This window comes from Phoenix dactylifera, chromosome 8, assembly GCF_009389715.1.
Source record: "Phoenix dactylifera cultivar Barhee BC4 chromosome 8, palm_55x_up_171113_PBpolish2nd_filt_p, whole genome shotgun sequence".
NCBI classification, from domain to species: Eukaryota; Viridiplantae; Streptophyta; class Magnoliopsida; order Arecales; family Arecaceae; genus Phoenix; species Phoenix dactylifera.
In genome coordinates, this window is record NC_052399.1 from 6,762,471 (window position 1) to 6,778,213 (window position 15,743).

At 38.3% G+C, this 15,743-nt stretch overlaps 1 protein-coding gene across 1 annotated transcript; it reads right to left on the reverse strand.

Annotated features, from left to right (window-relative positions):
- Window positions 1-7,105: 7,105 nt before the first annotated feature.
- On the reverse strand, window positions 7,106-15,552 carry LOC103716026 (beta-1,3-galactosyltransferase 7-like). Its single transcript, XM_008803870.4, has 11 exons — window positions 15,080-15,552; window positions 14,640-14,736; window positions 14,497-14,555; window positions 14,198-14,400; window positions 13,680-13,743; window positions 8,642-8,714; window positions 8,426-8,546; window positions 8,247-8,334; window positions 8,035-8,160; window positions 7,846-7,955; window positions 7,106-7,757 (listed from the first exon to the last, which is right to left on the reverse strand). Exons 1-11 carry the CDS (start codon window positions 15,187-15,189, stop codon window positions 7,609-7,611), a joined length of 1,200 nt encoding a protein of 399 aa, XP_008802092.1. The 5' UTR covers window positions 15,190-15,552; the 3' UTR covers window positions 7,106-7,608.
- Window positions 15,553-15,743: the final 191 nt, after the last annotated feature.

Here is a 15,743-nt window from a genome sequence, read left to right on the forward strand (position 1 = left end):
TTATTTTCTCAAGCTTCCTCAGCATAGAGAAAAGGTAAGATTAGAAGCTATTTATACGCCAAGTAGAAGTCGGTGAACTATACGTTGAAGGAAACTATGCAATAATGATTAAGTGAATATGGGACAAGCATAGATACAGAGATGGACATCTATTGCTTTGTAATATTCACAAGCCGGTGAGATATTATGGCTCCTTCCAAGCTGCTCATATGTACCAAAAGGTGAACGGAGCCGCAGATTGAATTGTCTCCTTCAAGGCTCAGTACTTGAAGAAATTTTATTAGAGAAGTTATGTAGTTGTTTCTTCTTCCTTTTGCCAACTTCTTTATTATATACTTGTGCAAAATCTGTTAGTAAAATTGAAAAAAAAACCCTGCTATATGAATATTCCTTCTGGGCTTCTGTGTTCGCTGCTTATCATCCATTATAGCCTTTCCGCTTGTCCGTCTCTCCAGATTCACCCTAAAAGTCCCTTGGTCGGAAATTGGAATTACTTTTTACCTATTTTAACGAAGGAGCCTAACTTTTAGACTATAAATTCGCTCTATTTTTATGGAAACTAAGGGTGCCAGAGATGCGTCAAGCCAAACCGGCAGACACTAAAAGACAACAAATTACTAATTTCCTTGATTAAGCAAAAAAAAAAAATCTATTAGTTATGATTACAGAATAAAACCAAAACCATGGGAAGGAAATTGCTTATACTGTGAGTTTGAGACCGAATGAAACAAGAGGAGCCCTTGTAAAACTCCACATACCTCTTTATTTTTACATTTTTTTTCTTCCTTTGTTTTTTGATTTCAGAAGGAAGCAGCCCATTAGCCCTATCATGTACAACTATTGGCTCTAGAAAGGCACTATTGTGAGTGCCAGTGAGAGGAGGATGATATGAGAATAGCTACATAATACTACTCTTCGTTATGTCAGCAAGGGGGCGGGGCCAAGGGAGAAGAGTGGTGGTGGTGGAAGCGCAGGGACTCGCGCTCGATGAGCCACCGGATGTGAAGGAAGTCGTCGATGGAGCAAGGAAGTCTCAACGGGCCGGGCGACTGGTAGCCATAAACCTCTTGAGCCCTGTCGAGAAGGTTGGTGAAGAGAGGGTGGTGGAGATGAGATATGGGGATCGTGAACTTCCTGAAACCACCGTCTTCTTCTTCTTCGAGCCCCACGCGCACCGCCAGCCACCCCTTCTTCACCTTCCTCCTCTCGTTCTCCGGCATCCTTCAGCCGTATGGAAAGGGGGAAAAAAAACGTTAAGTCTGATGGAATGGTAGGAGCGGCCATGGCCTGGGGAGAGTTTTATAGGCGGGGAAGGGATTGAGAAATGGAGGTACCCTGACACAAAATCCGCGGCCAGATCCTTCCACTAATTAATTGTATTTTATTTAATGAGACCGTGACCGTAGCAAGCACTGAATCGCATTTTGCCTTTTTTACAAGTGTGTGGAGATTGGTGAGGTGAACCAAAGGTGGAAAACTTTCCTTTTTGAATCGAATAGGCTTTGTTAAACTATGCGATTTCAATCACTTAATTCCTATCTGGTTTATATACATTTCCCTGCACTCCGTTTTGTGTGTGCGAAATATTCAGGTGCTATGAGGATGGATTCAAAGAATAGTTAGGGCATTCATGTGCAAGGAATTAATGCACTCATTAAGAATATAAGGTTGGCATTGGCCATCTGGGTCAGACTCGGCTTAGTTCGTGCATCTTGGACTAAGTTCTAAATGGTTTGCCATTGGATCAAGTCCATCATGAACTTCAAATCGAGAATGTGATATTAATTTGAGAAAAAAAAGGTTGTGTCCGATTTATGTCTATGAAAAAATGATTTGCGTTAAGCTAAGATGGATCAAAGATTTGAAGTTCAGAGTCCTTGGGTTGCCCTAATCCAACCTTTCGTGTTTATCTTTTTAATGGTTGTAGTCATGAAAAATAATGATAGAGATCGAGATGCATGGAAGGGTTAATGTGAGGACTTATGCGAGCGTATATCTAGTCTCACATTGATTATACACTAAATATATCTTAGACGGTTATATAGAATCAAAGAATTCAAAATAATATCTTCCGGCTAATCGTTTTAGATAAGGTATTGGATTGTTGTAGTTAAAGTTTAAGATGATAGTATGTCTAATTCTTGTATTTCGGCTTTATTTGTTTTTATGCTTCGCCTTTCTCTCGTTCTGAGAGATGACTACTATACTTTCGCTTATCAACTTTTATTATTCCTTCATCTCCCTCTCTCTTCTCCGGTCCTTCTCTTTTCTCTTACTTATTTTTATTTAACTTGTTGACTAATGAATGGATAATGGTTGCCTCTTACAAGCCTATGTGTGTGTGTATATATATATATATATATATATATATATATATATAGCTTTTAAGATGTAGTAATTTGAGTTCTTTTTAGATAATATTTTTAAAATTTAGATCGTCTACAAGATGAAAAAAAATCAGAAGTCATTATATTGAAGAACACCCTCCTTCTCTCTATAATTAAATTATCCTGAGTGAGGTATATGATTTTTGTTTTTGTTTTTGACCAAAGCCTGTATGTTGCTCTTAAAGCATTCCATCAAGTATTTCTTACTTATTCATCTTATTTTAATAACCATTATATTTCTTCTTTTTTGTAAAAGGTAATTTATCCAACACATATCCGCTACCTCTTTCTTCTCTATCCTTTGTGTAATGCCTTTTTTCCTCTTAATAAAAGTGATTGACTTTGGCCTTATCATTTGTCCAAAAAAATAATACATCCTTAACAAATAAAACATTACCTTGAGCTACAAATCATTAATTACATGCTAGCCTGTAGTTTTAGTTATCTCGTATATTGGAATTTTTTTTGGAAATCTAATACTTGCCATTTCACTTTATCCTTCAAACAGTCAGCATTTTCATATTTAGCCCTAATCACATAGATAAAATGGTTAGAACAATATTGTTAATTAGCACTTAATTATTTTGATTTTGTACATCATCAGATGTAAATATGTACATGGCTGTGGAAACTATACTTAAGATAGCCATTGCAATCAAGAAGGCAAGTAAATTTTGCAATAAACAAAAGTTAAATATAAAATGGCAGTCGGATCCAAAGGGGTGGATCTCAAATTCCCTAATTTTTTGTTTACTTCTGAAGGATCTCAAATTCTATTTACCATCATGTATAACTCAAAACTCCAAGATTTATAAGAAACCATTAGGATTTATATTTGCTGCAACATTCAACTCAAATTCCATAATTCTTTGTTTACTTCTGAAGGATCTCAAATTCTATTTACCATCATGTATAACTCAAACTCCAAGATTTATAAGAAACCATTATGATTTATATTTGTTGCAACATTCAACTTTCAAGTTTCGTTTTTCAATAATCTACATCTAAATATACTAGATTTATTTGATTTCAAATTATGTAGTCATCCAACAAGAAATCTAACCGGCCATCAGAACACCCCGTTATTGGCTATCTATTCCGTGTCTTGATTGGTTGATGGAAATGGATAATGCTGAGATTTTTGAGTGAGTTGGTGCTGAGAAATGATACTGTTGTCTCGAATAATGGAGTTCTAACCACCCTATAATGAGAGATTTAGAAGAAAATCTTTGAAAATGCGAAAAGATAATCTTAACAAAAGGAGCAGACCACGTGTGTGCTTGCACGCGCACAGATTAACGTCCATCTCCAAGCAGTGCAGCCCACGAGGTGTTCTTTTAAAGTGGGGTTATGATTCTTATACCTTTGCCTTTTATCGCTGATGCTTCTGGTGGTGGGTTGCGTTGGGGCTTGTGGCTTTCATCTCTATCCGATCACTTACTTTATAGTGGTCTGAGATGCCGACTTCTGCGCGAGTGGCCTAGGTTCAATCACTAATGGCGATGTGCAATGCGTGCGTGCGTGATTTGAAGGAATTATTTAATGGATAGGTACGATGTCATCAGTTATAATTATCTGAAATTATATTTCATAAATATACTTTCTATTATAATTAGTTTATCATATTTGTTATTATAATAACATTTTCTCGGCCATCTGAGCATCTATCTTTCTTTAGATTTGAGTTTGGCATTTGTCACCCACACTGATAGCCTCCTCTGAAACAGATGATTCATATATTTTCGATGCAGATACATTTCATAAAGTCTAAAAATAAAAGATTTCGGAATGCTTAAGATAGCTCCTCATTTCAAATTCATAGAAAGCCTCCGGAGTGACTGAGCATGTATAAAACCATCCAATCTGCGGTCTCATTTGTCTTTCTGAATACGTATTTGGCTAATCAACATTAATTTAAGATCAAATGATTGCTAAAAATTTAATGATGCTTGCCTAGCTCTTTCAGGAGCTCACACCAAATGCTTTACATTTATATGTGGACAGAATCTTTGTCTACTTCGCATCTAATCAGTACCATTTGCTCAATTATGCCGACAAATAATACACCTACCAATTGGCGACACTATAGGGCAATGTTATATTTATTATATATCCTTCTGAATCAGGATTAGCTTCTGAGTAACTGTATTTAAGAATGGCAATCTGCTTGGTTTTGTGACCCTCCTCCCTATAGAGAGAGATTTCGTGTAGGCAAGAAAGGCGTCACTGTGTTTATAGTTGTAGCATTGCTTGTAAAGAATCTAAGTAGATTACTCCAACAAATAATTGTCATCCTCTTAAAGGATACTATTACAAGTGATGCGATCACCCACTTCCTATGGTTGACTAAATGCAGCCATCGAAGATGGACGAGGAAACGAAGTCAATGCCCTCCAAATGCCACCCATCACGCACAAAAAGGGAGGCCCTACTTCCTCAAGCTTCTAACACGTTGAAAGATGAGCTGAGATTCTGCTGAGGGCTCCACCTTGACCTCAGGAAAGCTACCAGCACATCATTCCAGTCCGCTAGTCTTTGGCAATCTATTTAACTTTGTTGTTTCACCATCGATCTTCTACCAAGTGTACATTGACTCCAGCATATTCGATGAAATTGGCAAAATCAACGTATTCATGAACAACACAATAAAGACTATGGTATACTATACCGGTACAAAACATACCGTATCGTATGGGTTCGGTACCAGTATTTGGTACGGATAGTGTACCGACACTCGGTATGCTAAAAAAATTTCGTACCATACCATACTAATATTGTGTTAGTGTAGCGCCAATACGAGGTCCGATACCTCGACGGTGAACCTTGATAAAGACAATGGCTATTTTTGAGAAGAAGCTTGTATTAAATATCTAATGTAATATTGCAAGCATTTGCATCAGCTTCGGGGCAAGTCCACATCATCATGAGCACAGTTAATTATATGTGTTACAATTGTTATAATGGTGCCATGGAATGGTCTTAATGATTGCTTCTAACATTTTTGCAATTTTGTATAAATGCAAATATTTAGATATCGAATATACATCATGCTGCTGTTTACTCTAACAAGATGTTATATGTTCTTATGAATGGGTAATAGCGGCATTTATAATGCAGAAATAGAATAATTTAACCATGTTTTGGATTTGATCGACTATTAGGGTTGAAGAATTTTTGCATGAGGAGAAAGTAAAAGAGTTTATAGTTAGTGGTTGTCCGAAATAGTTGTTCATGTTGTCCTTGAATATTTGCTGATTTTTTGAGGCACTAATTTGGAGTATTTGGATGGTATCAACCCTTGCCATTTGGACAAGGGACGAGGTTTCGATTTCTGTTAGCATCAGCCCTCAAGAGGTGGAATGGTATAGAGTAGAAGGTGGGGAGGCTCAAGGAAGTTTAAATGAATAGAAAAAACAAGGTTCCAAGATAGTTGTTCAATAATTTAATGCAAATGCTCATACCGAAACTAATTGAATGTAAACAGCAGCACAAAAGAAGGGGAAAAAAAGGGCAAAAGTGATAAAATAAAAACTAAAAATTCAGTATAATAGCAGACAAAAGAAAGTAGAAGGATTGTCAAAATTGTATATTGATCAAGGCAGGGAAAGAAGTTTAAACTGTTCCTGAATGCTGCGCATAGTGACTTTCAATTATAGAAATGGTTACTTTCTTTCCTTAATAGATACATTCAAGTATTATTTCTCAAGGAAAGAGACTAAATAATTTATAACTATTGAGAAGAATAAGCAAATTTCTTATTAGACTTCCAAGCTACATGGCTTTAATATATGACATCTTTACAATGACCATTGCTAGACAATGCCATGACCATCGAACTTGTGTGTTCAAGCAGAAATTCTATTGGAAGTTTTCTTTCAAAAATGTATAGTGTGCAAAAACAAAGTGCATTTACAGCCATTGGTGATCAGTGAATTACACTCGGTGAGAAACGATATCACAGCTGGGTGAAATGAGAGGCAAGTGGAGAGCAGGGGACAAAAAGCATGAATGCAAGGCAAAAATCTGATCACTTGTACATAATTTTCTGAAGGAGACTCCATAGATCCTGCAGAATAATAAAGAATCCAGACAGGTCCAAATGCGTAGATACATGACATGCTGTAGGATCGATCACATGTGATGCTAGATTCCAAGTAGCATTTATCAAAACCTGCAACTTCACTGATAGCTGTCCTCGATTCAATTACTTCTTGAGCTTGGACTCGAGCTTTTCCAAGTGCAGCATCTCATTTGCTCATCCATGAAATAATCAGATCGGCAGTATTTCCATCGCAACCAAAGACAGGTGAAGCTACAGAAGTACAAGTTCATAAAAATTGCACAACCTAACGGATTGGCATGATAGTAATGAGTAAGCTATAGATCAATCTTAAACTCTATATGCATGCGTATAATTTCAAACCCAGGTTAACATAAACAAGAACCATCAATTGACCTTTAGATCCTGCTAATTATTTTACCCCATGCCTAAGAGCAGCTAGTTTATATAATAAATCCTGGAAGGGCCACTGAGATGCTGCAATCTATAAGAAGTGTCAGTATAGCCAGTAATCTTGTTATGACTGAAAACAAGATAAAACTTGCACAACTTAATGGAGAAATCCACGTTTGCACAACTGGCATCCAAAAATAAAACAGCGTCGACTTGTTAAGAGATGTAGTACAATATAAATAAAAAAATATCGCAAAACTTCTAATGGGAAGAGGGGGAAAAATAAAAAAATGTTAGTATAGCGATAGACCTCACAACCTGGATGAACATTCCTCAGTTCAGCAACCAACACTTCATGCGCTTAATCCTCTGTAACTGAATAAACAGTCTATCCTGATACACTCCGAGCCCATTAAAATACGTGTACAAATATTTAATGTTCTGAGAACGGAAATCACAGCAAGACTTTGGTCTGTGTTTATCCTTGTGGCACAATAATTCCAAGCCTTAACTAACCAATTTTCCTATTATCAGTACTCCTCTTAGTAACAACCAGGTGTTGTGGACAGTATAGGATTCAGTTGCGAGGCAACTCAATCATAATTTGGCTCAAAGTATGTTCAGGTCAGGAGGTTGCTTCATGTATTCTGCCATGCTAAAGGTTGACCTTTTTTCTCCCATTTTTTTTTCTCTCTTTTTGAGCTTGAGGAAAATAAAGATGACCATGTAGAACATTCTGATATTCATTAAACTAAAACCCAACCCTGATCAGAAGAGAGTACTCCACACGCCATCATCTCCCTCGCCACACCTTGTATGAACTTCCTTCATTCTCTCAACTGACTTGCAGATCCCGCTGCAGGTCCAATCGAATGATGCAATGCACACATTTCCAGCCTGGGCCTTCCACTCACAATCTAGAGGGAAAACAGTGATGAAAGATTAAAAACTGGATTATTTGAGAAGGGAATCATCAGAAAAAGAACAACTAGAAGAATACCGCACCTGGTGGAGTTCCACAGCACATGTTACGCTCATCTATGTGCTCAACTTCAAGGCCAATAAACCAAGAGCCAAGTGATACATCTTCATTAGCATATTTGTGCAGTATAGGCCTGCACATAATGACTAACTTATCAGAATACTACCATCATTTTCTGCACACCAAAATATCTTATTTTGTCCTATCCTTACTGGTTGATTGAAACGTATGTAGCTAGATCTTTGGAGATTGCATAGATCTGCCCAGTTGCATGACGGAAGTATTTGTTTCCTTCCTCTCCAAATTTCCAGTATTCAGGCTCGTGATACTTCACATTCCTAAAACACATACAAACAATTAAGAAATAAACCTTTTTCCTGTTTAAATGTAACCTTTTTCAATGAACAAACAACTAGATGCTTACTTCTGAGAAAGAACTTGGCCAGACTTCATACACCCAATGTAGGTCCTGGGTTTTGATCTGTGACGAGCGAGTGTCGCAGCAAGCATACCTACAATATGTATGAAATATTTCAACAATCTTTGTCACCCATGAGTGCACCAGGAGGACAAGTCTCAAATAATTGAAGTCCAACGACAAACCTAGATTAACATGGACATCATCATCCACCTTGACATAAAACGCAGCATCCCATAAGGCAACTGCAGTAGCAAAAAATGTTTTTGTTTTTGCAGATAGTTCGTGATAACCTTCAACATGATCCTATAATAGCGAGAAAACACAGTCAGCTTGCATAACATATGATTTCATTAAGTCTGGGACTCTCACTATCAGAATACTTGCAGAATATGCCTTACCAGCCTCAGAAAATCATTATGCTGAGCATCTTCTGCATCAATAGCCCGATCAAGAATGCTATGGGATGTCGCACTGTGTAGAAGTAACTGTGGTTAGCATTGGATCGTCCAGGCAGTACATCTACTGTGTACATTTATTATTATTGCAACTGCTTATAACGAAGATAGTTTTCATGAAGATCATTGTAGATAAACCAACATTATACTATGAAGACGATGAAAAGAAAACAGTTATTTAGAAAATAAACAAATTAAAACACAAAAAAACCAGCAAAAAAGTTTCACCAACCCTACTGGATGATAGTTACTGGAAGATATCCATGACTCTTTGAAAACACATGTTACTTAAACAAAGATTTCTCGAAAGAGACCAAAGGCAGAGGGGAGGGACCCGTAGTGAAGGGCAGGACCTGGTGGGAGTGGGATTTAGAGAGAATTTCTCCTACCTAAAAGTTAAAGGCTCCTATTGGCTGCCCTATTAGATCAGATCTACAAACCGATGTTTAGATTAAAAAAGGTACCCATGAAATTAGTAAGAAAGGATTTGGATCAACAAATAAAAACATATACTCTTCTCTGGTGGAAACTCTACCAAACTAGGCTCAAACATTTTGGAATATATAATGTCTATCAACAATATAATATGCAAATATTTTTTGATTGTGCCATTATCAGGTTGGAACAACCCAACAGATCATTAATCAGGTCATCGGTTCAGATCATAATTAATCATACCAAAATGTTCCAACCAAACCCGACAAATATGGTCAGATTCCAGTGGCAGCCAAACAGTGATAGCATAGTTCCTCTCCTATCATATTAGTTATTCCAAGCTTGAGGATAGAAGTCATGGTTTCAATTTACCACTCCACCACCCTTTCTAGGCCATCAGACTCCCTCAAGCTCAAAGTCTTTTTCCAGAAGTAGTTCATACTTTTGTCTCCTTCAATCAGCACGCCTTCAACTTTTGTCTCCTTTGTCAAATTCACTCTCTCTCACTCACTTTCTTTGCGTGTGTATGCAATCTTAGCTGGAGATGGGTCAAGTGGTGCTAGAAATGCAACTCACTAGTCCACAAAGATCCATCAAGCAATGAAAATACTATATAACTAGAAGTGACACCCTCCACCCCTTCCCAAAGACCTCCTTCATGTATAGAATCATAGGTAGATCCAATTCTTCTACCATTGCACCAGAGCATTCCAACTCCGCTGACTACAATCTATCTGCCAGGACACTCTTAATTCGGAAAAGCATTTATGCTTGAGTTTTCTGGGAAGACAAATCTCCCTCACTTCAAATCCCTCATAATGCACAAGAGCTTGTTGGACATCGCTGATGAAGCGATGTCTAGTCCACCCAACTTGGGTGCCTCAAAGCTTTAAATGATTTATAAATAACCCCTCCAATCATGTAGTTGCGAAGATGATGCAGGCAAAATAGACTATAGAGTGAAAGGGCGATCATCAGGCAAAACTAACCTAGTCATTTAGAGATAGGCATCCCATCCTAGACATATTTCCATATTAAATGTATCGGAGTATAAAAGATGTAGGGCCCTACTTTGTTAAGGATTAGCTACTACAGTCATTGAATCTGAGTAGGGAAAACAAACTAGATTATGCTGCCAAGTACGTAGGTCAAGATTTGCTACTGTTAGTGTAAGCTGGACACAAGATATGAATGTCAATAGTCTGGGTGTCCTAAAGTATCCAACACATCAACATCAAAAGAAAGACAGGTACGTCTATATCATATATAAGGAAAAAAATAAAATGAAGAGATATTGAATTATTTTATTATACAAGACAAAAGTTAAGTCATTGAAACATGCCGAATATTTGTCAAAGGGAAACATGGCCAATAGCAAACTGCTAAAAACGAATTAAAGGAAAAAAATAATGGCATCAAAGAAAGAGAGGAAGTGGAATGAGAGTGGACAGTCAGTTCTAAACAAAAGGAAAGAAGGTCTGCCATAATTTTTCTAAAAAAGGTTAGGAACCATGAGTGCTTGGGTGCTGCCCTTCTGTTGTTGTTTGAGGAGGGGAATTAGAAAAAACAGAAGATTCTCTGTCCTATTTCAAGAAGAAGAGACGAAAAGAAGAAGACGAAAAGAAAATAGAGAATGGGGGAGTGAGAGGAAGAAAAGATGCTGGGAAGAGAGAGGTGCTCGAAGGTGAAGAACTGAGTTAGGTTCTGGCCCTATCCATGCCCTTCCAACATTTCTTTCTTTCCCCTTTTTTCTGCTTTTTTCATATGTTCTGTAAAATTAATTGAATTTAACACTAATGAGATAGAATCTTGGAGTACTTTAGACCATCTAATCACCAACTTGAATTGAGCCTATTTCTTTCTCTTATGTCACATTGCTTCATTCTTGCGAGGTGAGGCACGAATGCTTCCTTCAAACGAAATAAAGGCACGAGCAGGTTCAATCCTTACCATTAATCACATGATCAAGTGGTTCAGGATTTTGTGGGCTACCAGAAGTAGTGCAACAGGAGTAGGGGAGAGTGGGCATATCCGAAGAAAAGGATAAGCAAGACATGCATACCGTGTCATATTGTAGTGGGAAGATGGCACAATTTCCAAATTTTGCGGTGTCCAACTATCACTGACTACTATGTTAGTAAGTGAAGCTAAAGAGTAGGAAAGATAAAGTAGATCATGCTGCCAAGCAACTCAAGATTAGTAGGTCAAAGTAAGGAGCATAAGTGGTTTATTTGGGCATAACACCAAAATCTGGACCCATTATTTTGTCAACCTCAAGCAGAACTGTTCCTTATAAGGGATAAAAAATTAGATCAACCAATAGAAGTCATCAATATTTCTTAACAATTACCTCTCATCTATAGAATTAGATTAAACACTTCTTAATGCAACCCATTTCAATATCATCATCATTCCTGATTAGCCTAACTATATTAGCACAGTAAGCTTACTACAGACCTGGAACACATCTAAACATGTTGCTCATGCCCTCGACCGGAATTTTCTACATCAAATTAGAGGCAAGCACAACACTCTAATATTTGGACAAAGAAGAACCGACAAGATTGATAAAGGAGAAAGAAACAGATGGAATATTTAAGAATGAAGTCAATATCCAGCAAGCACTTCACTTATACATCACATAGCCTGTACTCAAGGGGACTGACAACCACCAAGCAAATAATGATAAGGGGCTACTGCCCCCTCCACACGGGAACTTCTGTTCTACCATGATACCACTATATTCTCTGATGCAGTCCGCTAAGTTTTTAACCTGACAAACAAATTCTTCAAAAAGCTGTGCCCCCCGCCAACCACCCTTGTTCTAAGGCTACCTATCAACAATGAATTCAATATCCTTTACCCACCTCTACTCCACCCTAGCCTTCAAATGGTACAAGCAACATAAAAGACAGCAGGAGTGACATTGCTCTCCACTAATGGATACCATGAATCCTCCCAATGTAGAGACTTACAGTGGCTAGGCACACACTTCCCACTTCTTCCTTGATTCCTAGACATCCATCTCTCAAATGTAGATAAAGTTGCATAAATTGTAAGAGGAGATGATACAAAAGCAGTTTTAGACTCTCCAAGGCAACATTGCTGGTCATCGCATGTATCTGTGTGGCGCACGCGCGCGTGTGTGGGTGGGTGTGTGTGTGTGTGTGTAGAGAGAGAGAGTGCTAGAATACACACTTTGAATTAAATTTTTGACAAGAGGTTCAACAATTTTGACATCAATCATGGGTCATCCAAATCAAAGATCCATACTATTGAAGACGATCTATACTCCAAAAAAATGCCTAGAAACCAAAATTCATGTATTTTGGTAGTCTTTAACCTATGCATCAAATATATACAAAAATATATGGCAACAATTGCACTAGTATGCTAAAATACATGATATGATATAGATAGAAAATCTACAAACATTGGTCATGATTTGCATATGTCCAAGGATGGATAGATTTAAATTCACTAGGCTTTGACAATTAAATATAGTAAAACATAGTACGTGCTATTTAAATTTTAAACCATCGTTTTTTTGTGCCCACTTGATGCATAGGCTAGAGGTTAAAAAACCCATGAATTTTGGTTTTTAGGCATTTTATGTAGTGTAGATTATCTGTAATGATTTGGATTTCCAATTTGGATGGATCATCACTAATTTTGAATTTTAAATCTTTTTTTCAAGGAGTTAACATAATGTGTTTAGTCCAACTCATACATGTGTGTGCGTGCATGCAAGCGCATGCATTTGCTATGTCACAAATTTATTTGATTATTGGTGTGCTAGCAAGATCAAATTGAAATGGTAAGTAATTAAGTCAAAACAAATCTCTGGAGCATAGATATGGCAGTGCATTGATACATTATATGATCACAATGCATAGCTTTAAAGCATAATGCATAATGCAAACATTTCCCAAATGCAGTATGGCAATCCCTTAACTGCAAAGGCATACTCCTAATCCCTGGTAAGAGGCACCAGATGTCATGGCACTTTGGGTCAAATTGCTTCACTGCTTGAGGAAGTACTCTATCTAGAACATGTCGTACTTTATAAATATCATGTCGGTGCAATCCCAAAGAAAAATAATTTATTTGCAAATCATTCAGGTCATTTTTTCATAAATCAACATCAGCTACCGGGATATAATGAATCCTGCAAATTGAGTATCAATCTAACTTCACTTTTGGAATTCTTAAGTTTGCTCGATCTAGCTTTGTTCCTTAAAAAAAATGGTATCTGATACAAGACGCAATAAGCTACTCGAGTTTGAGTATCAAATGCATTATTGGATTTCATATTTCAAATCTGTGCACCCATTTGCCATTCATACTTCTAGTGCCCCTTTGTAAATGAAAATGCATCTTTGTCTCATTCATCGATTATCTTCTATGTATCCCAATGTTCCATTTTCATTTACCCATTTACATATTCAACTATCTTCTTTCCTAACATAAATGCTAGCAGCCTAAAATTCATTGTGTGGAAGCAAATATCTTTTGAGTCAGAGACCAGCCTATATTTATAAATTACCTGTGACCAATCATGAATCGGACGACAATTCCCTTCTCGCGCTCTAGTCGTTGGAGCTTTTCACCTGCTTGGGAGAGGCATATGATGTAAAGTATTAAAATAGATACAAAAAATATGAAAAAAGGTAGAGCTAACGAAAAAGATTTCACAACATTTTCAAGAATTTCTGGACCACATTATAAGCATGATGACCAAACATTTAGTGTTATCTATTACTGGCAACAGCCAAATACTAATCACAGCCTATTCAAGCAGTTGCCAGCATGAGAATCACATTCAGCACTAAAACAATCATATCAATAACATCCATTTCTTCACCCCCGCCCCGCCCCAAGACCATGAAGTCCAAAATGTGAGCATAATTCTCCATGAACTGATATCTATTTAGATTTAAAATTTTGAATGTTAATGGATCCAGGAAAAAATTCATGGGGAGCACATGAGCAAGATGACAAAATAAGCACAAATCCAACTTGAAAAGGATGTGATCATTGGAAAGGATTATTAGGGGAAAACACCTTGAGGCATCCAGGTTTCTCTGACCGAGTCCCGCCTCTTCCTGCTGCTAAATGCAGTATTGATCCCAATCACAACGAAGGCCTTCTTCTTCTGCTGACCAGATGCAGGGGTCGACGGGGAACCATCCAGTCTTATCAACTCTTGAGAGCTCCGAGTGGCTGCCAGCTCCATCTGAAGTGTTGCTATTGTCTTATCCAGAGACCTGAACAACAATCATGAGCTAACCGAATTCAGTTCTTGAGAACTACGTGACTTTGAATGACACCAAAGGGACATTGTTCAGGATTCTTATACGCACTGTATAGCTTCATGCGTCTTGGTCACCTCTCCCATTATATCCTTATCTCGGCCAGGCTTCTGATTTATAATTAAAGAGAAATTAAACTTAGGAAGAACTAAATCTGTCACAATATTTTCTTGGCTGTGCGAATCAAAGCTGACCTTTTTGGTGGTGCAGTCACCTGATATGACCTGAAGCTCTTGCTCCTGCCGCTGCCTCGAGATGATCTGGCTATTCGAGTCTGGAGCAGTCCAGAACCTTCCACATCAAACCACCAACAATTAGACCCATCAACCATAAAAAAAGAAAAAAGAAAACATTTTTTTTGAGAAGAAAAATGAATCGATCGGATTAAGAAGGAACACCTAATAAAGAAAGCCAAGAACAGAATGAAAAAATAGACCAATTGAACGAACAAAGCCAAATCCAGTAAAATTACTTCAAGGAATCAGTGAAAAAACGAATCTTTCTAGCAGAACACGAGAAAATAAAAAAAAAGATATCTTTTCACGAATCAAGATCCTGATTCCCTTCAATATGTAACTGGGAAACGAGATTAGAGTTGAGAACGGGACCAGTCTGAAAAAGAGAAACAAGCCACCTGTCCGAGAACAGCACTCCAAGGCCAAATCCGGCGACGCAGGCGATCAGAATCCATCTCGCCGAGACTCTCCTCTCACCGCCGCCGCCGCCGCCGCTTCGGGCCTTCATCGGCTTCTCCCGATCTCTACTTCTCTTCTTTCCCTCCCCCTCTCTTCCCCTCCCCGCTTCACCTCTCTTGCGTCCGGTCTCAGATCCACAGAGACGGGGAGCAAAGAGCAGAGGAAAGAGGAAATAAGAAGCCAAAACGCCAGCAATGGAGATGGAGGACACGGCAAATGCTGCAGCAACGTAACGCCGAGGATTTAAAAATAGCGAAAGGGCAACGCCGATGCGAAGCAAAGCCCTTTCTTTATTGCCTCTCCTTCCCCCGGCGGAGACGCGGCTGATGGAGACGGAGCTGGGCCTCGCTATGGACTCTCCGCCTGCCGCTACCTCGCTCGGGGTGGAGCATCTGCCGTTGTTTTGAAGAAGAATATCTCTCTCTCTCTCTTCCCCTCTTTGTCGGTCTAATTGATCCAGACAACATATGTGTCTCCAAAAACGTCCCCAGAACTTTCCCAACCGTCGTAATAGAGGTGGAGACTTCTCACAAACCGACGTCCCTTGTGGTTTGTAATCTCTGGGTGGTTTTCAAGGGGTAGCGTAGCGACAGTTTTTAGGCT